We start from the raw sequence: 26,314 nt of genomic DNA, 5'->3' as shown, positions 1-26,314 counted from the left end.
CTGCAGATTGCTTTTTACATTCTAGTTCCCATTGGTGAAACAATGGGGTTTTCTGTTCTCTGTGCAAACAAAGGTTGATTCAATCTTAAATGAAACAGGTAACTTCTTCTGACCTTTTGCTTCACTATTAAATCCAGTGCTGAGAGTTTTGGTGGCATTGTACCCACTCATCTCAGCTGAGCTGAAGCTGGCATTTGTCCTTTATCCAGGTGTGTGCAGGAGCTTGGCAGCTCTGATTGCAGCTGCAACGTCTGCATCTTTCAAGGGCTGATGCTGGGCTGTGCTGTGCCTGCCCTGTCCATATGCCTGATGTCAGGCTGGAAAACAGCTGAACTTCATATCTAAATTTCTGCAGACTGTTATCAGAGACTGTGAAAGTACTGGCAATTTTTAAATACCACTTAAGAGGGACGTCCTTTGTCTTCTAACCACCCTCTTTATTTTTGACTGTTGGAAATGGCATGTTAGCCTCTAATGAATAGAATCCTTCACTGTAGTTCATTTGGACGTGGTTTTTGAGTGAACAAAACTGGCTTTCTTGAGCTTTGCTCTGAGGGGATCTCTTGGGAGGCTGAGCTTCTGCAGTGTAATAACCACACCGCTAGATGCGGGCAGGCTGGGGGGAAACCTTATCTTTTATTAGGTTTATCTGAGATACTCATCACCGCATGCTCCTGCATAAGAACTCGGTTAGCAACCTAAGTTCAGATTAAAAACTCCAGGGGAGCGTCTGATTGTCACAGAGCCGAGGCCACAGCAAGTCTTGCAGTGCTTTAGTGTTTGGCTTGCTTCTGCCTGCTGTCCCTGTCCTTGCAGGGTCAGTCCCAGTGGCTGGGTACACAGGGTGACATGGGCATGTTTAAAGTGTAAAAGTCTTAAGGAACCACAGAGGAAATATGGCCTTTGTCATGGTCTGAGGCATTGAATTATGTGAGCAGATTTCACAAGTAGCATCAGTATAAATTCCAGTCCTTGCCTTGCTTTTGTCTCCAGGTATAAAAGGCAAGGAAGGACGTCAGGCTGCAAGAAACAGTGACTATGCCGTTCCAAAGTTTAAACACTTAAGAAAATTGCTACTAGCACATGGGCATTTATATTATGTGAGAATAGCACACCTTGTACAGTATTTCTTCTATAAGGTAAGGATGTGTGTTCAGCTCATCTTTTTTGTTTTCACTGTGGGTTTCTCTGACTGTAGAAATAGTGTAAAACAGAAAGATGATGTACAGGATACTCTGTTTTGTTCATCTAGGGGTGGGGGTGTGTCTCCCATGTGCCTGTTAATTGAAAGCCCTATATATAGGGGAATGTGAGAGCGTGACTTTCTTCCATTGTCTTCTGCTGATGCTAGAAGCTTACTGGATTAGTGTAGTGCTTGGTAGAAAACAGTGTCCTGCTTTATCTGATAGTACAATATCAGATAATACTGCCTGAAAATAGAAAAAAATATTGGATGTAAAGTGAGAAGTCAAGCATTCACTAAACTCACGAATGCTTCCCTGCTAACCTTTCTGTTTTCATTTCTCTAGAACCTTTGCTTCATTTTGCCACAATTTTTATACCAGTTCTTCTGTGGATTCTCACAGCAGGTAACGTGTCTAAAAAGACAGGATAAAAAGCTGGTCACACAGGAAATTTACTTTCCTTTCCCATCTGTGACCCGTTTTTGTTGCTTCAACATGAATGGAGACCTTCCCAGAGTATCGGGGGGTGTCACAGCTGCTTTGCCAGCACCTAATTTTGCTACTTCTACTCTGGAAAGTTTTTCAAAGACTTCCTGATCTTCTCTCATCTGCTGCATTTCCCTATACCAAAAGTGTCTGTCGAAAAGAAGAACAGTTTGTTCTTCTGTAGCAGCCTTTAAACAAGACACATGATGAGTGTCGTCACTTAGTCCAGATGGGTGTCAGAAGGACAGACCTCTGTGACAGGTGGGCTCAGGTGCTTGGAGACAATTGCTGTGGTGTTTGTTTGCTTCTGTTCTTTCCTGTCTGGTTGGTCTTAAAAGTATAAGAGTTTGCTCTCTGCCTGTCTCAGCAGAACCACTTTTTTATGTAAAAGAAAACCAAAAAAGCTATAGTTCCTCTAAAAAAAAAAAGTCAAGTCTTCAGAAAGTCACAGGAGACATCGAGTATATTAATAGAAGCAGCAGCACAAGAGCAGCTACAGAAAAGCTGCAGTCACGGCTGTTTTATGACGTAGTTCTGGAGGTCACACTGGAGCCCAGACAGGCACAGAGCGTGACCCACATCTGTGACAAAGGGCTGAGGCTGTGGGGTGGAAACTGCAAAGGGCTGGAAACTGCAAATCTGTCTCTGGGAAGACTTTTCAAGTGGAATTTCTGTCTCATTTTACCCCTTCTTCTTCTTTTCAGCCACTGTACGATGCTGCTTACCTTACCATGTACAACATCTGTTTCACATCTCTCCCCATCCTGGCTTACAGCCTCCTGGAACAGCACATCAACATTGACACACTGACCTCAGATCCACAGCTGTATATGTAAGTCACAAGGGGCTGGGTGGGCCTCAGCACATTTTAAGCTTTGGTGGTGCACCCCAATCCATTGGGGTGGTTTGAGCTGGTGTACCTGCCCTGTGATAGGGGCAGGGTACCTGTGGAACTGCAGAAGGACTGCTTCATGTGCTTCATGTTAGAGCTGAGCAATGCCCTGTGTATTACCTGTTTCTGTTTACACCCCTTAATGGTATCTGATCCAGCAAATTGCACTTCTGTCTGTGTAAAGAAAAAACAAACTGCAGATGGAATTCTTCATCCACAGGTGAAAGCAAGCTGCAGATCAGGCAAGAGCATTAATTTGTGTTAGCTCTGAGCTGGGCACTGCGAGCCAAGCACTTGCTGGAGCACATAATGGCTGGGGGGGAAATCTAGCTTTGAGAAGAAAAGAGGTCTGTTCATTTACAGCAAGGTGAATGCTGCTGAAGTCCAGCTCAGGCAGGCAGTTCCTCAGCTTGTGTAGGTGGATAAATGCCCCACAAGCCAAATCCTCATTTCAGAACATGAGAGCTGAGAACTCTGCTTTCACAGTTACCTCCACATTGACACGGAAAGTGCTGTGTAAGCAAAGATGGTCTTCCTCTGCTTTGCTGGCGTATTTCTCTCTTTCCTTGGTTGCAACTGGGGGAATCCCTGACCCCCTATGGAACCCCAAATGCTTCCAATTTCCCCCACCCCTTTCCACGCACATATCTGGCTGCAGTCTTTCAGGCAGCAGGTGCCTGAAGGTATTATTTCTGAGATAACTGCTCAACTCTATGGTTAAACTTCTGTGCTCCTCCAGCCATGTAGCAAAAGGCACGTATTTCCAAATACGTTTGTAATTGAATCTTGTGCAGCACAGACCAGTAATAGCAGGCCCCTGTGCTCTCACCTGCGGGCTGTCTGATCACTGGGGTACGTGAATTGAGGGAAAACAGATTAATTGTGCAGTTAGACAGCTTCAGTTTGAATATTCATGACTTTGCGTGTGCTGCTGAATGCAGAATGACTGCTGTGCCTCTGCTGTATAAATGCTGAGTTGCTGCAGTGCAGATCTCATCTGAGGCTCAGTAAAAGCCTGTTTACGATGAGTGCTGCAGGACATAAATGGGAATGCAAAATGATTGCATTGAACAGGTTCTTTGCGCTTTCCCTTCTTGCAAAAAATAGCTCTTAGTAAGGAGCACAGACAGATCAGGCTGATCCCAAAGTACAGTATGTTAGAGAATTGTCACTACAGTACAAGGGATTCCAGTAGGGTTTTGCTTTCGAAACTGCATTTACAGAAGCTCAGCACCACTCCTGCTTTCAGAGTGCATCTTGCTGCAGGTAGTTGTAGCGAGGAAGAAAAAATGAGAAGAGAGGATTTTTGGTTTTGCTATAAATATGCTTTCGTCTCTCATCAATCCTCAGATTTTAAGGAGCACCGTCTGAAAAGACAGTGGTGCAAGATGCAGGGAGCTGCTGTTGCACGCAGCCAGATCTCACTCCTGTGCTCAGCCAGGAGGCTCCTGCTAAACCCCCGTGCTAAAACCCATGGTGTGATTCAGGGGGTTATTTTCAGCCTGCACAGAAAAAAACACCAGAAATGAGAATTGCAGAGCTTTCCCAAAAAAGTTTGTTTGTGGGCTCAACAAAAAGAGGAAAGCGTGCCACAGATTCACTGCATCTCATATGTTTCTTCAGCATAGCCCTGGCTTTGAAATTCAGCAGTTAAGTACAGAAGGGCTGGGGAAACACAGTGGCTGTGGAGAAGCATGGAGCAGCATTTTCCTTTGCTCAGACTGGGCTGGGATTTTGTCAGCATCACGTACAGAAGGATAAAAAATAATAATCTCTTGAATATCTTCTGATTATTATTATTTTTTTTAAAGATCAGCAGCCACACAGAGCAGATGTTGTTTATGTCCTGCGTGCTGGCAGATAGTTGGGTGTTTTACCTCTTTGTTTCCTGCAGCAACGCCAGGCTTTGCAGCAGGTCCCATGTGACGGTGATGTTCTTGTTCTTGCTTTCTTGGCAGGAAAGTTTCTGACAATGCCATGCTGCAGTGGAGACCTTTTTTGTACTGGACCTTCCTGGGCGCCTTTGAAGGACTCGTGTTTTTCTTTGGGGTTTATTTTCTTTTTCAAAATTCATCGTTGGAAGATAATGGAAAGGTAACAACACCCCTCCCCCCCCCCCAAAAAAAAAGAGAAGGATGAGTGTTTCTTTTGTGCCTTGCCTCTCTTATCTGCCTGACAGCAAATATCTACACGCTTAAGCCGTGCGTTGTGTCTCGAGTCTTGTCCGGCGGTGTAGCATTGCTTATGGTGTGATTCTGCAGCAAGTGCTTGAAACGTTTTCCAAATCACCATGGCAACAGTGCAGCAGTGGTTGTGCTCTCTATGTACAAGAACTGGTCTTACAGCAGATTCATGCTGCCTGGTGCTTTGCCCAGGGCAAGGCGTAGGTGCAGCCATACACACAGTGTTCTGTGCTGTCCTGGGCCGCCTTCCACCAAAGGGAGGTGTTAGCAGGGCTCAGTTGATGGAGACCTTCTTGACACCATTACTTGTGAGCCTTGAAAACACCCCAGATTTTGTTCTTATAGAGGACAGCACATGGAGGAAAGCTGAGAATAGCACACGTTGCATCAGTGCCGACGTTCATGGCCCCAGCTATGTGTAGTCACACTCCTGTGTTGTAGATTCTGTGCCTTTCTGTATTTATAGCCATCCTGGTTGCTTATGAATAGAATATGTAAGCCCCGATGTGTTCTACGGATGCCTCGAGAGGCCAAGTCTGCGTGGCACTCACATAAGCCCTGTGGTTTTGTCCTGTTTTGTAAACACTTATGCTTGCAAGAACTGCTACCAGCAATTGTTCATAATATCCATGTATGTTTGATTGATTCCTTTTTCGCTCCTATTGACCTTTTTTTTTTTTTGCGTTTTTTAAAAACTTTTACATTTCACTTTCTGTTTTAATGTATGCATTCAGATCTTGACAGCCTTTGGTAAGCATCTATCCCACTCATTGCCATCATTTGGATTTATATACAGTCTCTGCTTTTCTTTGTTGTGCATAGTCACTAGCATCCACAAACCAAACCGACGCATCCTCATACAGAGAAATACCCATTGGTGCATTCTGCAGCTGGGACCAGCCCAGCACAATCACTAGAGGTGCTGCGGCGGTTCTGTGTCACGAGAAAGCAGAAACTGAGTAAACGACCAAGAAATCATGAAATACAGGTGGTCCCAATGACTTGTGTTCTCGATCAACATTGCTGTTAGTAGGAGGTTGTGTCTGTCGCTGTCACAACACCGGTCACTTGTCCGTGGTAGTGCATGGCACAGGGTTAGCATAGCCAAGTCCTGAGTAGCGACCGCGCCATCCCTCTGTCCCCTCTGCTCCCTGCTTGCACTGTGTCGTCATTCCTTTCTGTTCTTCTCAAGCAAGGTGGGTAGAAACACATGTGACAACGCACTGTGTCTTCCAGGTTTTTGGAAACTGGACCTTCGGGACCATCGTTTTCACTGTGCTGGTGTTCACCGTCACTCTCAAGGTTAGATTCTGCCCTTCTTTTCCAGTCACTTGTTTTTGCAGGCGTTCTTGATTGCGTGACAAATTCCCTGTGTGATAAATACGTTGGAGATGCTTCTATGAATACCTTTCCTCCCCACACTTCCATCTTCTGTTTGCCATACGTGCAGGACTTAAGTGGCTTATTGACTGTTGGGTGATTGACCGTGCAGGGTGTGCTTATATACAAGTGCTTACATTCTGCTGGATTATTTTCAGATTTTTTGCCTTCTTCTGGGTACTCCATTTGGTTGTAGTTGACTTTATTTCCCCTGGCTTAAAGCTCAAGAAAGAGGAGACAAACAACCAAGTATTTGGGTTTGCCCACCTTGCTTCAGCTGCTGCTCAGCACTGTGGGGCTCAGAAAAGTACATCTGTCAAACAAGCGTAGCAAAACTGCTTTGTTTCATGGAGCTTTCCAGAACAGTTTGCATCAGACCTTACAAAGGATCTTTTATGTTTGGTTCAGGACAGTAGGTGGTGGCAGAAGGCAATTGCAATGGCTGCAACCTTTACACAGTCCTCCCTTGTAGCATCACAGAGGTTGCATCGAGCTTATTCTATTAAAAACTCTCAGGTGCAATTAGAAACTGTTTCCCTGTTGCTAATGTGCCAGTCTGTAGGTATTGGAAATATTTCCCTGGCATACATATGCAGAGAGGTGGCTGACTGGAAGACTTCAGCCTTACTGTGAAAGCAACCATGGATACAGTTGAACACATGCTGCTTCTAATGCCTGTTGTGCTTGGTGTTGTTTTTTGTTCTACTTACACAGCTAGCTTTAGACACTCGATTCTGGACGTGGATGAACCACTTTGTGATCTGGGGCTCCCTTGCCTTCTACGTGTTTTTCTCATTCTTTTGGGGAGGAGTCATTTGGCAAGTATCTTTTCCTTCCGTGGTACTTTCTTAGGGAATGCCCATCACCTTCTTTGTGAGGAAGGTGACCGCAGCTGACATCATTTTGTCTGTCAGAAGATTTATAGAGATATCAGAGTGTTTGTGACCATGATAAGCATGTGTCGATATTGAGTGGCAGTCACAGCAGGTAATAGTGATAGGCGATGAGGATTGGGTTTTTTACATCGTCAGATGGAGTATTCTAGTGCTGCCGTGGTGGAGAGAAACCCGGTGATAGGAAAAGAAGGAACAGAAGAGGAGAAAGGAGAGAAATGGAGCATGTGCGCTGTGGCAGCAAGCATTGTAAGGGACTGAAAGGTGGATGGGTCAGGGAGGAGGAGGCAGCTGTGGCCTTGGAAACTTGGAAAAGGTAATTTGCTGTCGAGAGAGGTCTTGAAAATTGGCAGTGAAGGTGGGTCAGGGCTTCACAGGAGGGCTGAGACCAGCAGTTCATAATGGTAGGCAGAGGAGGAGAAAAAAGCCAAAGGGAGGAACAGTGGCTAGGTGGGAAGTTGGGTGAAGAGTCTGTATAGAGAAGCATTAGAGCAGGCTCAGGAGGTTGCTGACAGCCCTCCAGAATGAGCACAGCTGGGAGCGGGAGATGGATGGGGAGCAGAGTGGGCAGCCTGTGCCTGTTTGTTTGGCAGGGAGGTATTAGTGCCAGCACCTTGATCCCAGTCTGACCTAGTTGGGAAACACGTGGGGCTGATGGTATTAACCAGAATCTATTTGTATCCTTGCTTTTTCAGGCCTTTCTTGAAACAACAAAGAATGTATTTTGTATTTGCCCATATGCTGACTTCTGTTTCCACGTGGCTGGCAATAATTCTGCTGATCTTTATCAGCCTTTTCCCAGAAATTCTTCTAATAGTTTTAAAAAGTATAAAAGAGAGAAGTCATCAGGTAAGGAACAAGATGAAATATTGCACAGTGTTTTTACAAAGGCCTCTTCTATTAAGCACCACATGAACTGTGTGCCATTCATATCTCAAGGATGGCTTTCTAGAGTCTCATCTCGCTCGTTCACATGCCAGAGATGTCAAGAAGTTCATCTAAAAATACTGCCTCGATCTCTAGCAAGGAGAGACTCTACTAGTGCCTTTCTTTAGCTGTGTAGACTGGATGGAAAACTGCTGTCCGCACAGTAACCCTTTTCCAGCCCAAACTGATCCAAACCACTGTGCTGAGTACTGAAACAAGCTGCTTGTTTTTATGTCAGTATACCCAAGGCGTTCACTATGGCTGTATCCTGCAGGTGCCAGGGGGAAGCTGGTCAGGGAGGTGCCCACCCCATAGTGACCCAGTCCCCATCCCTCGGGCAGCATCCCCAGGTGGCAGCATCCCCGCAGACCTATCCCCAGGCAGCACCTCCTCCCCCCAGCCGTGCCCCTGTCGCTCTGTCTGCTCGCCTCCCTCCTGCACCTCTCCCTGCTGTGGTTCCAGCAAGTTCTGCATTGGGTGCTGCCTGCCAGTGCTGGCCTCCGGGCACCACTCTGCATTTCCCTGGGCAGCAGCAGAGTAGGCCCAGCAGTGTGGCTGCAGGGGGTTCTGCTGCTTCTGGCCACTCTGTGCCTCCTCTGTTACTTTTGCTTCTTTTATACGTTTTAATCAAGCTTATCTTTTCTAAACATCCAATGAAACCATGAAGTTTCTTTTTCCTTCATAACCTCTGAAGTACAACTTTGGCACAGTATCAGTGAAGTAAAACATGTATCTGCAAGACCAAAAAAAAAAACCCACCACCTGAACTATTGAATTTGAGGGCAATACAGATGGTAAAACAACTGTAGCTAAATTCTTCCCAGCTCCATGCTGTTCCTTCCTCTTAAGTACAGTTCAGTAGTATCTGAACTGACAGTTTCTAAATTGGGCAGGATGGGGATGATTTGCTGTCAGCTGCAGCCATAGGGCAGTTTGAGGTCTCTGTCCCAGAAGGGGGAACTGGGGGTTACTGAGCCCCAGCTGAGCTCTTGGAGGCCCATGTTTGCCTCCAGCTCTTAGCCAGATCCATTCCCACTTACAATACTTGCTTTTGAGAGTGCTTTAAATGTGTTAAAAAAAGGCTCTTGTGAAATCGTTTAGTAAATCAACAGTAAGTGTCAACTAGAGAAGTCTCTTCGTATGTGCATACTAAACTAAAGGCAGGCTGAGCCTTATTTAAATGTACATTTCAAGCGAGAGCTTTACAAAATGCCTGGAGCAGATGCCAGCTCTAGATGTCTGTGTCAGCTGTCAGATACCAAGCTCAGCTGCACAGGTAGGGGATTTTAAATCAAGACCCTTTTTGAGAATCCTAACTGTAATACTGGAAAACAAATAGCAGCGTCCCGAGGGGAGCATTAAATGAAAAGCCAGCTCAGTGCGCTCATTTGGCTTTGTGAGCCCACACCTTGGGAGCTCAGGTCCCCTTTGGGAGGGGTGCAGGGACAGAGGCCAGGTTATGGGAGCTTGCCCTTGACCTGTAGGGGACTGGGTTTCTGTATGACAGTGCCAACTTTGCTCACTCTTAATTAAATTTTCTATGTGGAAACGTTTTGGGGGGTTTTTTTGTTCTGTTTTTGTTTTAACTGGCAAGGCGCATTCTTATTTTCTTTGGTTTCTGCCTTTTTCTGTCTTGTACTGCAATTTTCTGTCTTTTGTGCTGTTGTGAACTAGGTAACGAAGCGCCTTCCTTCCTCAGGAACATCCACTATCTTCATGCTTTCTCAAACTTCCAGCAATCACAGCTTTTCTTGGAGTGAATAAGGTGATTTCCCCTCTGAGCCACTATGTGCTGCTTGCTCTTCTGCTTCCTCCTTCTAATGCATCGCTGCTGAAAAACCCGTGTTTAGATTTGCTCACCTGGCAAGAGCCTGCTTCCTCCCCTATACCTACTGCTTTCACTTCAATCTTTTGCTTAAGTGTTTTGTCTGTCTCCCCCTGTGGTTCCCTGCTGTGGGTGCACACCAGCTGGGCTGAGCTGCTCATGCCCAGCACCTGCAACATGCGTGCAGGTGGTGCTTCCATGCCCAGCATCCCTGAGGTGCCCAGGGAACCTCAGGCAGGCATCAGTCAAGAACTTGGGTCTACACTGGCCCCTCAGATGGGGTACATTGTGCCTGCTCATGGAAATGAGTGCTGCTGCACCACTTAGGTTGGTTTTAGTGGGCTAGATGCTACTTCCTCCAAGGCGTGGAACAGAGCGGGCTCTCTTTTAACTGTCTTCTGGTTGATTTGGCAAACAGCTCGTGCTTGCTTGATCTCAGAGGAGCTTCCCAAGTGCCCTTGTTGCCCTGTACATAACTCTGTTATCACTGCAGCTGTTCTGTGTACAAGCAGTAAGCCACAAGTGGCATTCCCTGGCTCGCTGCCCACGGAGGGCTTCCCGCAGGCTGAGCACCTCGAACACATCCCTGCTGTCACTCACTGTTACAAAACCACCGGTTGTGAGGAGATCAAGGAAGGCTCCTTTTTGAAAGCAGCTGTAGTATAAACCTCAAAGCCTAAGGGAGTCATTTGGGAAGCAGTGCCACTTGCACTGAAAACCCAGCCAGTATGATCGCCCTGGTATTTAGGGAGCGTGTGTTGTTACATCCGTGTGGAACGACGTAGCTGGCTGTAAGGAGCGTGCGTGTGTCTGTTGTTGTTGGACAGCAGTAGGGTAACGTGTCACATGTGCTACAAGTGTTTTTGCCTCGCTGTTGCAGAGCAGTAGGAAGGCGCCCAAGTCAATGTCGTCCAGACCTTCTGTCACACCACTTCTTTTAAGAACGTTCTCAGATGAGTCTAATGTGTTGTAACAGGTACCCTGCCCTAAGGAGTTGGGATGGTTTTAAAAGGCATTGATTAACCAAAATGTAACCCCCAAATCAATTAAACTGTGGTTCTCGTAATCCTCTTGATTGTTGGTGTGGGGCACCTGTCTGTGATACGGAGATGCAATGCTTGGGATGCATTTTAATTTGGGGACGTGCCCTATCCAGTCTCTTCAGAATCCTGTATGTGCACAGATCTGCTCAATCCGAAGCACTTTGCTTTATATAAGCAGATCCTTCAATATAACCGATATTTTGATCTAACATTAACAGCATGAGAATACAGAATTGGGCTGTAAAAGCTAGCACTGATGTACTTGCAGTGGAGTATTCAAGTCTAAGCTATTAAAATGATTCCAGAATTGCATCTGAATAGTATAAAAATCCTATTTTCTACGGTGCATGCTGTTGTGTCAGATAGAAATGAGTCCATTTTAATTCATCTGAATAGACTGAAACTAAGTGTGTACCTGTCTGTATGTCAGCATAGCGTACAGCAGGCATGGCTCTGTGTCTGTATGCAGCTACACACACAGGGAGCATCCTAGTATGCCATTCTAAACATCGTAGTAAGCCACCAGCTGTCTTCTCACTGCAGAGAAATAAAAGTGCCTGACTGAATTCACAGCCTATAGGCGGGATGTGACATGGCTGCATGCTGCCAGCTGCAAACATCAATACGGGGATTTTCTGTAACCTCTCCCTCTGCAGGCAGCCACGTGTGCAGAGAGCCCACTTTATGGGGAGGGCAGCAAGCAGCTGCACAGCTGCCAACATCAGCCTGGGTGCTGCTGGGCTCCACGCTGCCTTCTGCAGCACATGCAGAGTCCTTCGCCTTCCCATTCGGCTGTGAGTGAGGTTTTGGCACTTTTATTGTGGGCTAATCATTCTTCTTCTCCCTTTATTTATTTCCTTCTTTCTAAAATATGCCAAAAGGCTTACTGTGGTTTTGGGTATGTGACAATTGCAATACACGTGTGTTTTCCTTCTGATTTTTGCAGACTGGCATCTTTGATCTGCCTATATTAGTGTCATACAAACGTATAGAGAATGGTTATGTGAAGACTGAAGATGCTCTTACTAATTTGGCAGAAAGATATCCTCTCAGGATACTTTAAAATGCTCCATCCAAACAGTGCAATTGTTATCCTGCAGGAAAATGTACCAGTTCTGTTGAGTATTACCAAGCACTGTAAGCAGCCGTGCTGACAAAGCAGTAGCCGGGCATTGGCCACGGTACCTGTTCATCTTTGGTCTTGTTGCTTCCCACCCCTGAAAGAAAACCCCAAAAACCATAATTCTGCCAAATCAGAAGGCTATGTAATTGGAGACTGAGAAAGCATCTTTTGGAATTCTTCAAAAGCAGCATGATCAGAGTGAGAGCAATGCCTCCCCGCGTCACACGGGGGCTTCCTCCGACCGCTGCAGCTCTGCCTGGGAGCAGCAGGGAGCTGCCGAAGCCTCTTGCTTTGCCTGACCAAAGAAGTAGCACAGACTCTGAGCCCAGGTGCTGGGCATCCTCCTGCAGCAGCTTGCTCCTCCGTGCTGCCGGGCTCTCTCTTGGCAGAAGGTGAAGGAAGGAAACGTGCCGGGACTGCTTGTAGTGAAAGGAAATTTCATGGGGAGGGAAGAGCCTGAACGCTGGGCTGTGCCACACTTCCAGCCCAGCTCTCCTGGCTGCTATGGCTGTGCTGACGTTACTGCAGTGAGCAGCTGCCGAAATGCTGCAGATTTGTGGTGGCAGTGTGTCTTCGGCCAGCTACAGGGACATGGATGGTGCCGGTGAACTTGTAGGCATCACACTGCATCTTGAGTTATTTGCACTAAGAAAAAAAAAAGAAGTTGGTTTTAAAAGAAAAGGAATACATGGATCTGATTTCATTTTACACTTAATTTGGTTTTTAATCGGCATGTTGTTTTAAAATCTACCTTTAGCGAGGACTTCTACCTTTAGGTTGGCGCAGCAGAGGTGAGGTGCCTGACTCTCAGACTTCTCAAACGTCCATGTGTGGAACAAGCAGCTTTTTCCACTCTCTTCAGCTCTAAGCAGTTTTCGAGTACCCTGTGTGCCAGCACCCTGCGTGGGAAGGTGCTCCTTGCACTGCCTTCCCCTTGCCCTGCTGGGTCCAGCCCGCAGCTGGGGGCTGCCATGGAAACACTGTGATGAGCACTCACCTCTGCCTGCAGCAGGTTCTGCTTTGCTTCCGTGTGAAGAAGTGATGAATTACAGCTGGAACGATCATTCCCTTCTTCAGATTTTGCTAAAGAACGGACTGTTAATTTTCTGAAGAATCAAGTCTCTCGCTGTCTGGCTGCAGAACTCATGGTTGGTGCTGTGAAAGTGGGATGTGGATCAGCTGCAGGCACGCCTGGTGTATGGATACGGGAGGACTCAGCCTGTGTGGCACAGGGCTGCGGGTGGGAGGAGCAGAGGGGTATGCACAGCCCCTGTGGCTGCCCTGCAGGATACAGACAGGTCTGCTGTATTATTCACGCTGCACCGGCCCGATGCCAGCACGGTCACCTCGCAAGCAACTGCAGCTCCACCCCTTGCTGCATGCAAGCCAGGAGCTGTGCTCCCAGCATGTGTCCCATGGGCAAAGCTTTTCTCTTCTTTTTCTTTTTTCTAGCTCGTCTCACAGACCTAGGATTCAACTTGCAGCCCTTGCCCGATTCTCAACTTCTACTGCTAAAACGTGGTGCCTACAAATCAAGTATGCGATGAATACAATGAAGATGCTCTATATGCCAAATCTAACCTTTCTACTTAAATATACAGTTGCTGACTTGTGTTTACATAACCTTTAAAACACAGGCGCTGAAAAATGCAATTCCTGTGATTCAAAACCATTCCAAGCCCTGGTGGTCCCAAGCCTGACAGCCCGCTTCTCAGTTTGCTTTCTCTTGTGTTCTTCTTGGGTCAAATTCTCTCCCTGTGAGATGCAGCTGGAAGCCTTGCTGTTAGGTTATGGGGAACGTGGACGTGCGATGTCTGAATAAAGCCACTGCTCCAGGCCGATGGCTGCAGCCTGTGTGAACACGAAGCCTTCTAGGAACCAAATCTGTCGTGTCATGTCCAAGTACCCGGTATCAGTCTGGAGCAAACTTGCTATTGCTGTGCATCCAACCCCCAAGGCATGCATGCTGAAAAGTAGGGTGGTACCAATGGGAAATGTCATGAATAGCAGCTCCTTTGGGGAAAAGCAGGTTTTCTTGGGCTTGGATCTCCAGCTAGCACACAGGTGTAGCTCCATGGGCCAGCAGAGGAACTGACCCTATTTGAGCAGCAGCAACGGAATGGAAATTTCGGCTGTGGATGTATCATGAAATTAATTAGGGGATATGGGAAGTCCATGCTGGAGTCAGAGAAGGCAAAGCAAGGTGGCGATACCAGCTGGAGGGCATCAGCCAGCAGGACGGGGAAGCAGCAGTAATCTGGTGGTAATGCTGTGATCATTATTCATATGCCATAAGGTGAGCTACACTGTTATGGTGCTCGTTAGGGAGCTGAAAGGCCAGTACAGCCTTATCGGTGGGGAACTTGAAGGAAAACGGCTGGGGGTCTGCAGATTAATCCACTGAAGTTCAGTCACTGGCTAGTGACACTGAAAGATAAGCAAAGTAATCAAGATTCCCTCTAAAAATGTAATGTGATAATGGAAAAAACGTGGTGTAGTCATAGCTGCTTTTCAAAAACTAATCCTAATTGTCATGAGGATATTGTAAATGACTCGGAATTGCGTACAGGCTTAAAATTGAATTTGTATACACACTTACAGTTGAAAACCTTACCTAATACTGCACCATTCATCCAATTTCCCAGCTATGGATTTTTTTTTAAATACAAACATATAGTGTATAGAAGTGTAAATTATATACAGGCAATGAGAAGATACATTTTCAGCTTCTTGCAAAAAAAAAAGGACTGCGACCTTACATTTTTTTCACTTTAATGCAATTTTATACATTTATGTTGCTTTATATAAAAGAAATTGAATGTGAATGTTACCTTTTATGAATGCAACTTGCTCTTTTTTCATTACGGAAACTTATGTTTGAAGTAATCAATAAACTTTGGTATGTTGTTCTGATTAATACACCATTTTGTTTTGTCTCCTCGGCCTCCCTGGCTGTGGTTTGCACCATGGGTGGGATGGTGGGCGTTTTCCAGGAGGTGTGAGATGCTGACATGGCCGTGCTGGTCTCATCACAGTGATGCTGTGCTAAGGGAACCCTGGTTGGTCCTATGTTGTTTTTGTCAGCACGGTATTGGCATTGCTGTTAGTAACAGCATGAGGATTTTTTCTTAATGCTCTGCATTGATTCTGCGTTATGGCTACTTGGAACAAATTAACTTTTTTTTGTTATTTATTTCACGTTTGGTTTTTTTTTTGAGCTCAAAGACTAGAAATGTGTAAATGAGGGTTATTTTGTGCTTGGTAAGGTACACACAGCTTCTGAAGTGCAGGGCAGCTGTTTGCATGGATGAGACTCCACCAATGCAGTGGGTTCCAGCAGGTCTCGTGGTGCTGGTGTAAGGCACAAGAAAAACACATACTTTTTAGGACACGTGTCTGATTCAAGCTGAAATGTTCGTAATGAAAACTGACAGTCAGTGTGAAAAATTCTGTTTTGGCTGCTTCAATTTCTCCAACTCCCATGAGCCTCCGCGGGACAGATGGCTGTGCTATTTAAAACAAACTATAACCTTTAAGGAGAAGCTGGTACTATTGGAAACTGGATACATGCATTGAGCCTCTTAATAGCTGATGTGGAATGGTAGTGAAACTTGGCTGGAGGACTGTAGGCGAGTAGTCAGTGTGAGCGGGGTGCTCCACCAAGCTTCGAAGTAGCATTTAAAACATCTGTGCACCACTTCACCTTAAAATGGAGATTCAATACTACACTGTAAGGCAATTTCCAGCAAGGAGAACCACTGTGCTGAGGGTTGGGATGCTGACAGGAGGGCTGGCGGTGTGGTTGCACCCATGGTGTGCACAGTGCCGAGCTCTGCTCTGTTCTCTGCTCGAGGCTTGCTGCTAGCACCATGTCTGCTGGTAACCTGCTGAGCTGGAAAATATGCTGTGGCCTGCAGGAAGGGCGTGTGGGCACCTGTGTGTGTGTGTGTGTGTGTTCCCATCCAAAAGCAGAGGTTAGAGCAATGAAGGCTGGCTTAGGCAGAGAAAAAGAGAGTGGGAGAGCACGAGGGGTTCCTTTTTCACACTGGTTTAGCAGGTGAAATAAAATCCCAGTCCTGATGGAAGCAGCGGCGTGCTGAGCTGGCATCAGTGTGGCCAGGGTCCCTCCTGGCTGGGCAGGCTCCAGACGCCATTCATCTGGCTCAGGTTTTCCACTTCCCTGCACCACCCTAAAAATTAAATCTGTTCCATCTCCTTTTGTCCATCAGAGTCTGGGCGTGGAGGTGAAAGGCTGGGCTCATGGCTGGGCTCGGCAGCGGGCAGCTCACAAGGATCTGTCGTGCAGTGAGGAAGCACCGGTTCAGCACAGGCAGGGCTGATGCGGTGCAGCACAGCAGTGTGCCTGCAGCGGCCGTCCAGGGGCTGGGATTGGGCCAAGCCAGGGAAAAACACTGCAGCAATAGGTTTTTCCTGAATTAGAATAAAAATATGTGCTGGGAGAAATGGTGCGTTTATTCAGATCCATCTCCAAAGGAGATCCTGTCACCAGGAGGCACAGCCTTGAGACAGGCAGGCTTTGGGCCAATGCTCGCCTCCTTGTCCAGCCTGGCCCTCTGCACAGAGGCAGACACAGAGAGAGAGACTTTGGGGGGTCTGAAGGAAGCTGGAAGGGTGCGTGGGGGGCTGCAGCACCTCTGGTGTGGAGACAGGCTGAGAGCTGGGGTGGTGCGGCCTGGAGGAGGCTGCGGGGAGGCCACACTGCGGCCTAACAGTGCCTGCATGAGGCCTGCAGGAATGATGAGGGACTCTACGAGGGCACGTGGTGACAGGACGATGGATGATGGCTTTAAATGGGAAGAAGAGAGATGTACGTGAGGTAGAAGGAAGGAATGCTTTGGTCTGAGGGCAGTGAGGCCCATCCCTGGAAGGCCAGGAGGGCAACACGGCCCAACTGGAGGTGTCTGCCCCTGGGGTTGGAAGCAGAGGATCTTTAAGGCCCGTTCAACCCAAACCGCTGTGTGACTGCGTGATGTACTCAGAGGGGTTTCACTTTGCGTGAGCTGAGGGAAAGCAGCCTTTCTGCGATAAGAAGACGAGAGGAACGCAGCACAGCTGTCTTTCCACGCTCACAGCCTCACGTGTGGCTGTTTTATAGCTGCGTTTTACTGCTGTGCTCCTGAGCTGGGCTTTTTCAATGAGTAACTGCGCATGAACTCCCTCTGCTTGTACAAAATGCACCTTATGGCCAGACAGAAAATGGTTCAAACCCAGCTGAGTGAGAATCTGCTGTCACAAACAGGAATTGCTGACTGAGCGGGGCGTTTTTTCCTTGGAAAATTCTGTATCAGTGCATGGAAGGACGAGGTCTGCTGAAGTATGGTGTTTCCATATTACCATCGTTAGACCTTGGGTCCTAAATTAATAGCCCCAGCTGCTGTCGTGTTGGAAAAAGGCTGCTATTATAGTAAGGAGCGTAATTAAAAGGTTGTTTTGGAAAAACAGGAACATCCACTTCTCTGTGATGGCTTCCTGGGCAGCTCCGGCTGCTGTTGGCAATGAGCTGTCATCGTTTGAACCTCGGCGTGAGAACTGCTGGGTCAGGTGGGCGGTGTGTGCTGGTCAGCTGCAGCTGTGCATGGCTTAGAATCATGGAACCATAGTCTCACTAAGGTTGGAAAAGACCACTGGGATCGTCTAGTCCAACCAACCACCAACACTGCCTGCGAAGCACATCCCTCAGTGCCGCATCTCCACGTTCTGTGACCCCACCACCTCCCTGGGCAGCTGTGCCAGTGCATCACCACTCCTTCTGAGGAGAAATTTTTCATAACATCCAACCCAAACCTCCCCCGGAGCAACTCGAGGCCATTCCATCTCATCCTATCACTGTTACCTGGGAGAAGAGGCCGACCACTGTCCCACCACAACCTCCTTTCAGGTGTTGTAGAGAACAATAATCTCTCCCTTGAGCCGCCTCTTCTCCAGGCTGAACAACCCCAGTTCCCTCAGCTGCTCCCCACCAGACTGGTGCTCCTGACACCTCACAGCTCCATTGCCCATCTCTGCACACACCCCACAGCACCTCAATGTCTTTCTCGCAGAGAGGGACCCAACTCTGAGCCCAGCACTGAGGTGTGGCGTCAGCAGAGCTGAGTGTGGAGGGATGACCGCCTCCTGCTCCTGCTGGACGCACTATTGCTGGCACAGTTCTCGGTACTGCTCAAGGAATTTCCTACAGTACTGCTGACTGAGGATGAAAACATGGCGGTTTGGGTTGGTTGGTTGGTTTGTTTGTTTGGAGGTAGGAGTAAGAGAAGCGGATCAAGTGAAAATCTAGTTTTGCAATAGGAAACGCAGAAGGCGTGTCATTGAGAAGCAATGACTGCGCTCGGCCTGCACGCCCCACAGGGTACATTCGGAGCCTCAGCACTCCCGACACGAGCAGCCCCTGCACGGCCGAGGGCGACGTGACAGCGCCGGCACAGCTCCGGGAGCCCCGACACGGCGGGGCGGGACGCGGGGAGCAGCCCCGGGCGGGCGGCGGGGCGGGCCTGGGGCGGGCAGAGGCGGCTCCCCCTTCCCCGGCCCCGCCTCGGCGGCGGCGCTCGGGCTCGGGGCGGCGGAGCGCGGCCGGCGGCGGAGCGCTGCCGCGGGGCATGGCCCTGGCGCCGGCCCCGGCCGGGCCCCCGCCGGGGGGTACCTCGGCGGGGGAGATGGAGCGCTACTACTGTCTGCTGCGGGCCGCCGCGCTGTTGGAGGCCGCCGCCGCCGGTGAGTCCCGGGGTGCGGGGACGGGGCGCGGGGATCGGATCCCCGAAGGGCTGCGGGTGCCGGGGGGCGGTGGGGTGCAGCCGCGAGGTGCTGCCCGCTGCCCCGCGGGGTCTCGGCTCGCGGCGCCGCGTGGGCTCCGTGGGGACCCAGGGCTGTCCCCGCCGTTCGCTCCTCTGCCGACGGCCCGGGTCTATTTGTGGAGCTGCGCTCACGTTCTTAATAGAGATCGTTTAAAAGCGGCTGGGACTATTCCGGGCGGGCACCGAGCAGAGCCCACAGGTGGTAACTTCCGTCGCACGGAAAGTGTGAGTTCAGCAGCGGGATGCAGACGTAGTGCTGGGGATGCTGAAGTCCGCCCGTCCGGGAAGGCTCCCCGGTGCGCTCTGTACAGGCTGTTACCGAGGGTGCTGGGCTTTTTGGTTCTGGTGGGCCACGTTACCGGTGCAGAGTGGCCTCATTCTCTTTAAGGAGAGTCTTTGTCACACTGTGCTGCCGATATCTCCTTTTTGTTATTGGAACGCATCGCTCCAAACGAACCTGAAGCGAGGAGGTGGGCTTTGATAAGCAGAAAGGTGCCGGGGTGCTCCCCTCTCCAATTTGCCACAGCTGCAACTGAGGAAGGCTCTGCGAAGCTGCAGGACAGCGATGTGCCCTTCCTATGCTTCCAAAGTAGCGAAGCAGCGGTGTGTGCAGAGCACGTGCAGCTGGTGTCAGCCTCGTGCCCCAGCCCTGGGCCTTCAGCATTGCCAAGACCCCCACGTCAGGGGGTGCCCAGAGCTGCAGGATGTGCTGGGTTGTAGGGCCGCATGGCTGTAATGGCAGGGTACAGCCTGACCCGCTGCCCTGGGCAGTAAGCTGCTCTTGTGCCTCAACAATGCGTCCTTTGATGGACAATGATCTGCTCATACACTGCAGCATTGACTTCTTTTTTTTGTCATTCTGTTTGTCTGCGGGGAGAACTGATTTTTGCAGGGAGGTCTTTAATAACTGGGGAAGGTGGTGGCATTCCGGGTGGCTCCATTGCCACTGGAGGACGCACCCCTTGCTGGGGGGTGAAGGTGCTCGTTACTCCTCATTAGCTCACAGCTGGCAGTGCGCTTGGAGCCGTGCCAGGCACAGGAAAGACACACTGACCCAAAAAGGCTTACAGCTTCGTTCCAGTTCCCTCGACCTCTTTGCAAAACGCAGCATAGGGCGCGGGAGGAATTGATATCAGGAGGGAGAGCTGCAGGTGTGGACTTAGCAAAGCATCCCCTGCTCCTGGGAGCGGCTCTCGGGGGATGCTCTCCTCATAGCACCCTCTGCTTCCATCACACGCTGCCCTGTGCCACTCTGCATGTGCCTGCACCTGTGAATGCGATGGGGAAGCGTAGAGGTGATCGTTGTGACAGAGGGTGCCGTTGAATGGCTATGACTGAAAAAATAACAATCCTGGTCTTCCTTGGGCTGGTGTTGGTGATGGAGCACCCACAGCGCTTGCACAGGGGCTGGTGGCACAGGAATGGGGCGCAGATGGCATTGTGTGGGAGCAGGGTACTGGGCAGTGGGATCCTGGCGAGCTGCTCTTGCCAGATGACCTCTGTAATATCAGAATGTCTCCCCAAAGGCACAGCTGTACGGTTAGAGCTGCACGGTCTGGACATGTGATGCAGGATATACATAGATTCCTAAAACGAGGCATGAAAAAAGATACAAAAATGAATAAGGTTCCTCAGGACGTGAGATGTTAGATCAGAGGGTTTATTCCCTCCTCGCTGATTTTTGAGCATTCAGCCTCATCTGGGGGTCATGGTTTATTTATTTCTCTTTGTGTTCAGTACTGGACACCTGTTGCTCGTTTCCAGCGCAAGGTGATCTTTCTCCCATATCTGCCATTCAGTGAGATGCACACATCCCAGGGATTTTGGAGCTGTTCCTTCCTTAATGGAGCCTTAAGCACATACAGAGCTCTGGAAGCAGAGTGTCCTTGTCACCCAGACCTGCCCTGGTGCTGCAGGGGATGCGGGGCACTCACAATGGGACCGGCAGACGTGGGATGCGCTTCCTCTCCATCAGTCACGTTTGCTACAACTGAGGTTTAACCGTTCATCATTCATGTACAAAGACAGAAGTGAAGTGACAGCAGGGCTGTGTGGGAGGGGAGGAACCGAGGTGTGAAACGGTGGGGGAAGAAGAGGCTTCCAATGTACCACCCTTGCCAGGGAGCTGTGGGGCTGTCCCCGGGGATGGGGTCACGCAGGAGCACAGGGCTGTCCCTGTGCTGCCAACCTCTTCCTGCTGCAGGAAGAGCAGTTTGCTGGTTTTGGATATGGGCTTTTGCTCAGTGGGGGAAGGACAGAATTGAGCATTTTCAATTGAGGGCGATTGTTTTTAGTTTCCTGCAATTACAGTGGAGTTCCCAGGTTATGCTGTTGTGGGAACCTGGCTGTACAATTTAGTTTCCTTGCTCTGTGGGCTGTGAAAGTGAATACATTGTTCCAGTGACTTCCCTGCACTTAATTCTGGGTTTCTAAGCGGGTATTCTCAGGCTCGAGGATTTACTGCTATTACACGTGCGATGAGTTACTTTGTTGGTGCACAGAGCTGGAATTCAGCTTGGAAAAAGCAACACTTCTGTGGTGTTGTATGCACCAATAACTGCACATCAGCATTTACTCGCTTCTATTTGGCTCTGCAGCAGCCTGCTTGGGAAGTCCTTTGTGCTGAAAGTGCTCTGTGGTGGAGGCCGATGGCGCTGCCTGGGAGGTGATCACTGCTGGCACAGCTTCGGTGCACAGCTGGCAGGCGAGCATGGAGCTGCTGTGTGTGTGCAGCACCTGGTGCTGAGCCTGCACAAGGGAGGAGTGATGGAAACGGGGAGCAGGAGAGAAGCAAGAGTACCCTGGAGCTCATAAGGATTATAAATTTGAGGAGCTAAATTTTCTCAACTCCCACACTGAGTTTGAATCCACCAGGGTGGGTGTTGAGAAACTTTTATTACATTTCTTGCAATAGATGCAAATTCATGTGTGGTTGAGCTGCCTTCTGTCTCTCCCCATTTTTGCTTAGTTAGGGGTGATGTGAGGAGGCAGGCTGCCTGGCTGGATGTGAGCAGACCCGGCGCTCCGTTCCCCTATGTTAGGAGATGAGCTGCAGTGATAACAGGAGATAACGTGTAAGCCTGGCTGTAGTTTGCTTTACTTTTGGCTGGCCTTTTGTGAGCAGAGCTGCTGAGATTTGCTTGCTGTTTGCTCCTGGCTGGAGGAGATCCCACCCAGGTGGAACTGCTCAGTGACCGCAATGTAGCATTTTCTTCTCTGTTTCCACTCCTATCATCATTCTTTATAAATCTAAAGCTTTTCAGAGAAGCTTCCCTCTTCTGCTGTTTGGTTTCTCAGATGTTGATAGCTGCTTCCAGGTGTGGAATCTGTGCTTGAGCTGCAGCATCCTCTGCAGTGGAGCCCTGGGAGGCTCTAGAGGAGAAGCACAGGCACTGGGTCAGGGAGGACCATCTGGTGCCATATCCTGCCTCCTACACTCTGTCGGAGTGGGTGCTTGGGGAAAAGCAAAAGAACAAGCTTGCAGTTGGAGCCTTTCCTTAGAATCTGCCTGCTCTGACAAATGATAATTTAAGGTGTCCTTGAGCCAGGTGTGGTCGAGGGGCATCCAGCACAGCGATGCACTAACCCTCCTGGGGCTTTCTAAGGCTTGTTGAATCCCTGGGTGGTTTTGAGATGCTCATGCCAGATGTTCCTGCCTCTGTTTCCCACCTGGGATGATGCTTCTGGTGTGATCTGTCCCATCTGCGCCCTGCGTGTTGCTCCTTCCAGCTCTGAGCTCTGTGCCATCCCCGTGCTGATGCTGAGCATGTGTGGCTGCGGCTCCTTCCTCTGTCAGACACCTGGGAGCCACGTGGATTGGGAAACCCATGTGGACTGAGGCTTGTGGAGAGGCGTGCAATGGGTTTGGATGCGGTGTGGCTATGGGGGTAAGTGGTCGGCAGCCCATGGCTGCAGGACAGGAGCTGTCCCCATGCAGCACCACTGTGGGTACTGGGGCTCATGGCATTCCAGGTACAGAAGCTTTCTGCCATTAGTATTTTAATGGCTCTTTTGTGTCACTCACCTGGCCTGGGGAGTGGTGGCATGGTTTGGGACTGCAAGCTGCTGGATGTGCCTGAGCTCAGTGTGCTGCTGTACTTCCGTGGCTGGAGGAGGATCAGAGCCACGTGGCTGCTGTTAGAAACAACCAAAGATTACGCATACAGTGTAGATCACTTGCAGATGTGATTGCAGCAGGATTTACTCCCAGCTACTGAAGAATTTTTTCTTAACCAGGAAGGGCCCTCGAGACCTCAGCTGTCAGTCCTCTGCCCAGACCAGGTCCTGCAAATAAGCCTTTTGTAAACACAATGGGCCTTATGTTCCAAGCAGTACAATGTCCCATTCTTTGCTATATGTTCCTTAACGAAGACATTGTGCTGAACAGCACGAGCAGAACCAGCAGCCTCACACTGCTGGCCAAAGGCCAGGCTGCTGCGTGCGTCCGTGCCTGCCCTGCTGTGCTCAGCCTGGGACAGGTGCAGGCATCAGGCTGGATCCAATGGATTTTAGGGTCCTTCCATGGGGAAATGCGCAGGGGGTGCAGGGGTGCCTGTTGTCCTTGCACTGCTTGCAGCCAGCTGCAAGGTCCCTCCTGGGGATAGTGCAGTTGTGCAGGCTTTGTGGGGAGCTCCTCCTGCCAGTGGGCTGTGCGCGATAGGGCACTTCGTAGACAGGGTGGAACGGTGTTCTTTCTAGTATCTCCCACCACATTGCTTTCTGGACATGGTGTGCTGGTAGGAAGGGTAACAATGGTTCTTGTTGTGTCTTGGATTGAATCCAGCATTTTTTGGAATTATTCAAGTGGCAAAGCTCAGCAACTGGTGGCTGGGATGCCCCAACGACGTGGATCTGCTGCAGCAAGGTGAGGTTCCCTCCACTACTGTGGCATGGATTTCTTCCCTTCTTCCTGGTGGAATCCCTGGGCTTTTGCAGGTGATTACATTACATTACACATGACACTCTTCCAGAGTGAGCATCCTGAGTGCCAGGCTGCAGGCTCACTCCTTCCGAGTGCTTCTTTGCAGCTATGGGATGGGGTATGGCTATCCAGACTGAGCTGGGGCAAATGGCAGGCTGCTGTGTTGGTCCTTCTGCCTGGCTGTAGGGCTATGTTTCCATTCTTTGCCTCAATAAATATTTAATTTTGCAACGCAGAACAACTTCAACAGGAGAAGTGGAGACAGTACTCATTGCACTGGGTTGAGAGATGGAGTGCTCTGCTCCAAGTGATTTCTATTCCAACTCTTGTGCATGGCAGATAAGGCAGGGCTGATGAATCCTCGTGCCCCGGCCCAGCCCGTGCTCCAGCAGCTGTGTGGGAGCTCCCAGCAATGCTGGCCACAGACATGAGTTCCCATGTCAGCCTGGAGGAGCCCTCACTGACGCTGCCCAAGCACAGCACCTTCCTGTGACTGTCAGTGCTCTGTGTGGGTCTACACTACGCTTGGGATGGTGGTGGGACGTGCTGGGACAGATGCCGGCTGGTGACCGTGGTTAACCTAGAAAGTCACCAGGTGATATGGAAATAGGTTACAAATATGCTCATTTGCAGGCTCCCCTGACACCAAATAAACCTTTTTGCTTTGGGTGTAGGCGTCCAAATGGACAAAAAAACAGAGAACAAGCAGATCATGGAGAAGCTCAACGTGATCCTTCACGCTTGTCATTTGATTTGGTTCAGTTTTGTTTCCTAGGCTACACAGCAACACTCACAGGAAGAGCTATTATTCTTCATTCACAACAAAGCCATCTCCAAGCGTATTTTATAGTTGCAAACAGTCTTTGGCCAGTGTTGTAAAATGTAAGGCGCTGTTACGTCTGCTTGGCAGATGCATTACACAGCTGCTGTCTGCAGATGCTGTGGACCTGCAAAGTTTAGAATAGAAAAGGAAACAATAGTTACCAGAGAGCAAAGCACTTCGCAGTTTAATTGAGTCTCTTGGCTGCTGTGTTCTGTGAGTGAATTTGGACCCAGATGACTGCTGTCCTCTTTCCGAATGCCATTGCAGTTGCTACACTGCTATAAAAATGTATTGTTTAGGTGCTGTTTGCTTTCACTAAGAGCTGAGGTCATGCTGGATATTGTTGATGCCCCACTGCCTTTCACTGCTTTTTGTCCCAGAGGTGAATATTTGACAGCAAAGGCTGCTCTTCTGTATAGGATTGCAGCATCCAATTGCTGTGTCACAGGCACAGCAACATGCAAATCCCTTGATTTTTCTCCAACGTTTCTCCTGGGAGATGCATTTGATGACAAATGCAGAGCGAGCACAAGGGATGAGTTGGCTGAGGAGCAGCTCAAAGAGAACACCGTCAGCCCACTGTGATCTGACCTCACCGAAGGCAGCTGCTGCTCCTCTGGGCTGCCACTGCCTGCTGGGATGGTGAGGGTTTGCAGGGGAGGTGCTCCCCCAGCCTGCACTGGTTCTCCCTCAAAGGAGTTAAATTTTGAGTGCTCAACGTGAGATCACTTGGAAGGACCTGATTTTTCTGTTTGTGCTGAATGCTCCCTTCCAAAAATGTGATCCATTGAAAAGCAAGGAACTCAAATTCATAGGGATGCTGTAGGAATCTGGGCTTCCATCTGTGTGCTCAAGTCAAGAATGAAGCTTTCTGTGGACCTGGGAGCCAGGAGCTCGCTGGAGATCACAGCTCCCAAAGCACGGAGGGAACTCCATCCAATGCAGTCCCACAGTATGCCATGAACTTGGCCACGTGGCCTGGAGGATGCTTGGCACCAGCATTTCAAGTTGAATTTTAGGAAAAAATTCTCAGAAGAGTGGTGAGACATTGGCACGGGCTGCCCAGGGGGTGGTGGGGTCACCATCCCTGGAGGTGTCCCAGGGCAGTGGATGTGTGGCACTGAGGGATTGGGCTGGGGGTTGGAATTGGGGGTCTTGGAGATCTTCTCCAACCTTAACAATTCTATGATTCTATTTCCCTTCTTTATCACTACAGAATAGCAAACAAAAGCTGTGTTTATTGTAAGCTTGCAACTGTGTTTGGCTTTAGTGTTGTGCACGTGAGTCACACATGGGCATTGAGTTGTCACCCAGTGTCTCTGTGGCTGCATCTTCAGGAAAGCAAACACCAGGTGTGGGCCGCGCTGTGAGCTTCACCTGGACTGGAAATGTACATATTGCTGCTGAACAGCCCCACACCTTCCTGAGGCAGCTAAGATAAACATGCACTTGGCCTTGGGGCTTCTCTGTTTTCCAAGGCCAGTGTGTTTGTTATTGTATATTCCATGTGTTGGAGCTCATTAACTTATTCATGCGATTCTTATCGGTATGAAAATATTGACGTGGAAAAAGAAATGAATAAGTACAGAAGAAAGTTATCACCACTGCTTTCCCCCGAGTTAGGTGAAGCAGTCAGCTGAATGAACAAGAAATACTTGAAATGTCTTTGCAAAACAAACTTCTTCCTAACCAAAGCTTACTGTAAGGCCTGTTGAAATCAAGAATGAGTGCCAATCCCTAATCAATAATTTTGTCTACATGTACATAAAGCAGGAGGGTGCAGGTGAGTGGTGTGGAGGGCCACAGACAGAGTGTGTTTGAT

General features: G+C 49.2%; 2 protein-coding genes across 14 annotated transcripts in view; both read left to right on the top strand.

Moving 5' to 3' along the window:
• The window catches only part of ATP11C (ATPase phospholipid transporting 11C), a 50,550-nt gene extending 35,697 nt beyond the window's left edge, over positions 1-14,853 (top strand). For 8 of the 11 annotated variants that reach the window (XM_420240.8, XM_046941056.1, XM_025149883.3 and 5 more), the window contains 8 exons: positions 994-1,139; positions 1,530-1,589; positions 2,375-2,502; positions 4,521-4,656; positions 5,982-6,047; positions 6,840-6,943; positions 7,714-7,867; positions 11,760-14,853. In XM_420240.8, coding sequence (XP_420240.4) covers positions 994-1,139; positions 1,530-1,589; positions 2,375-2,502; positions 4,521-4,656; positions 5,982-6,047; positions 6,840-6,943; positions 7,714-7,867; positions 11,760-11,876 — 911 coding nt within the window. In that variant the 3' untranslated portion in view covers positions 11,877-14,853. Of the gene's footprint in view, positions 1-993; positions 1,140-1,529; positions 1,590-2,374; positions 2,503-4,520; positions 4,657-5,981; positions 6,048-6,839; positions 6,944-7,713; positions 7,868-9,619; positions 9,711-10,650; positions 10,747-11,759 lie in introns of those variants that run through there. The other 3 variants (XM_025149884.3, XM_040700080.2, XM_025149886.3) reach the window with 3 other exon arrangements.
• A 3,637-nt stretch (positions 14,854-18,490) lies between these two features.
• MCF2 (MCF.2 cell line derived transforming sequence) overlaps positions 18,491-26,314 on the top strand; it is a 50,109-nt gene continuing 42,285 nt past the window's right edge. For all 3 annotated transcript variants that reach the window (XM_015278484.4, XM_025150041.3, XM_025150042.3), the window contains exon 1: positions 18,491-18,668. In XM_015278484.4, the coding sequence (XP_015133970.2) occupies positions 18,554-18,668 (115 nt within the window). In that variant the 5' untranslated portion in view covers positions 18,491-18,553. The remainder of the gene's footprint in view (positions 18,669-26,314) is intronic.

This window comes from Gallus gallus, chromosome 4 (genome assembly GCF_016699485.2).
Source record: "Gallus gallus isolate bGalGal1 chromosome 4, bGalGal1.mat.broiler.GRCg7b, whole genome shotgun sequence".
Taxonomy (NCBI): domain Eukaryota; kingdom Metazoa; phylum Chordata; class Aves; order Galliformes; family Phasianidae; genus Gallus; species Gallus gallus.
Note: the sequence above shows the minus strand (reverse complement) of the source record. Positions and strands in the feature narration are given on the sequence as shown.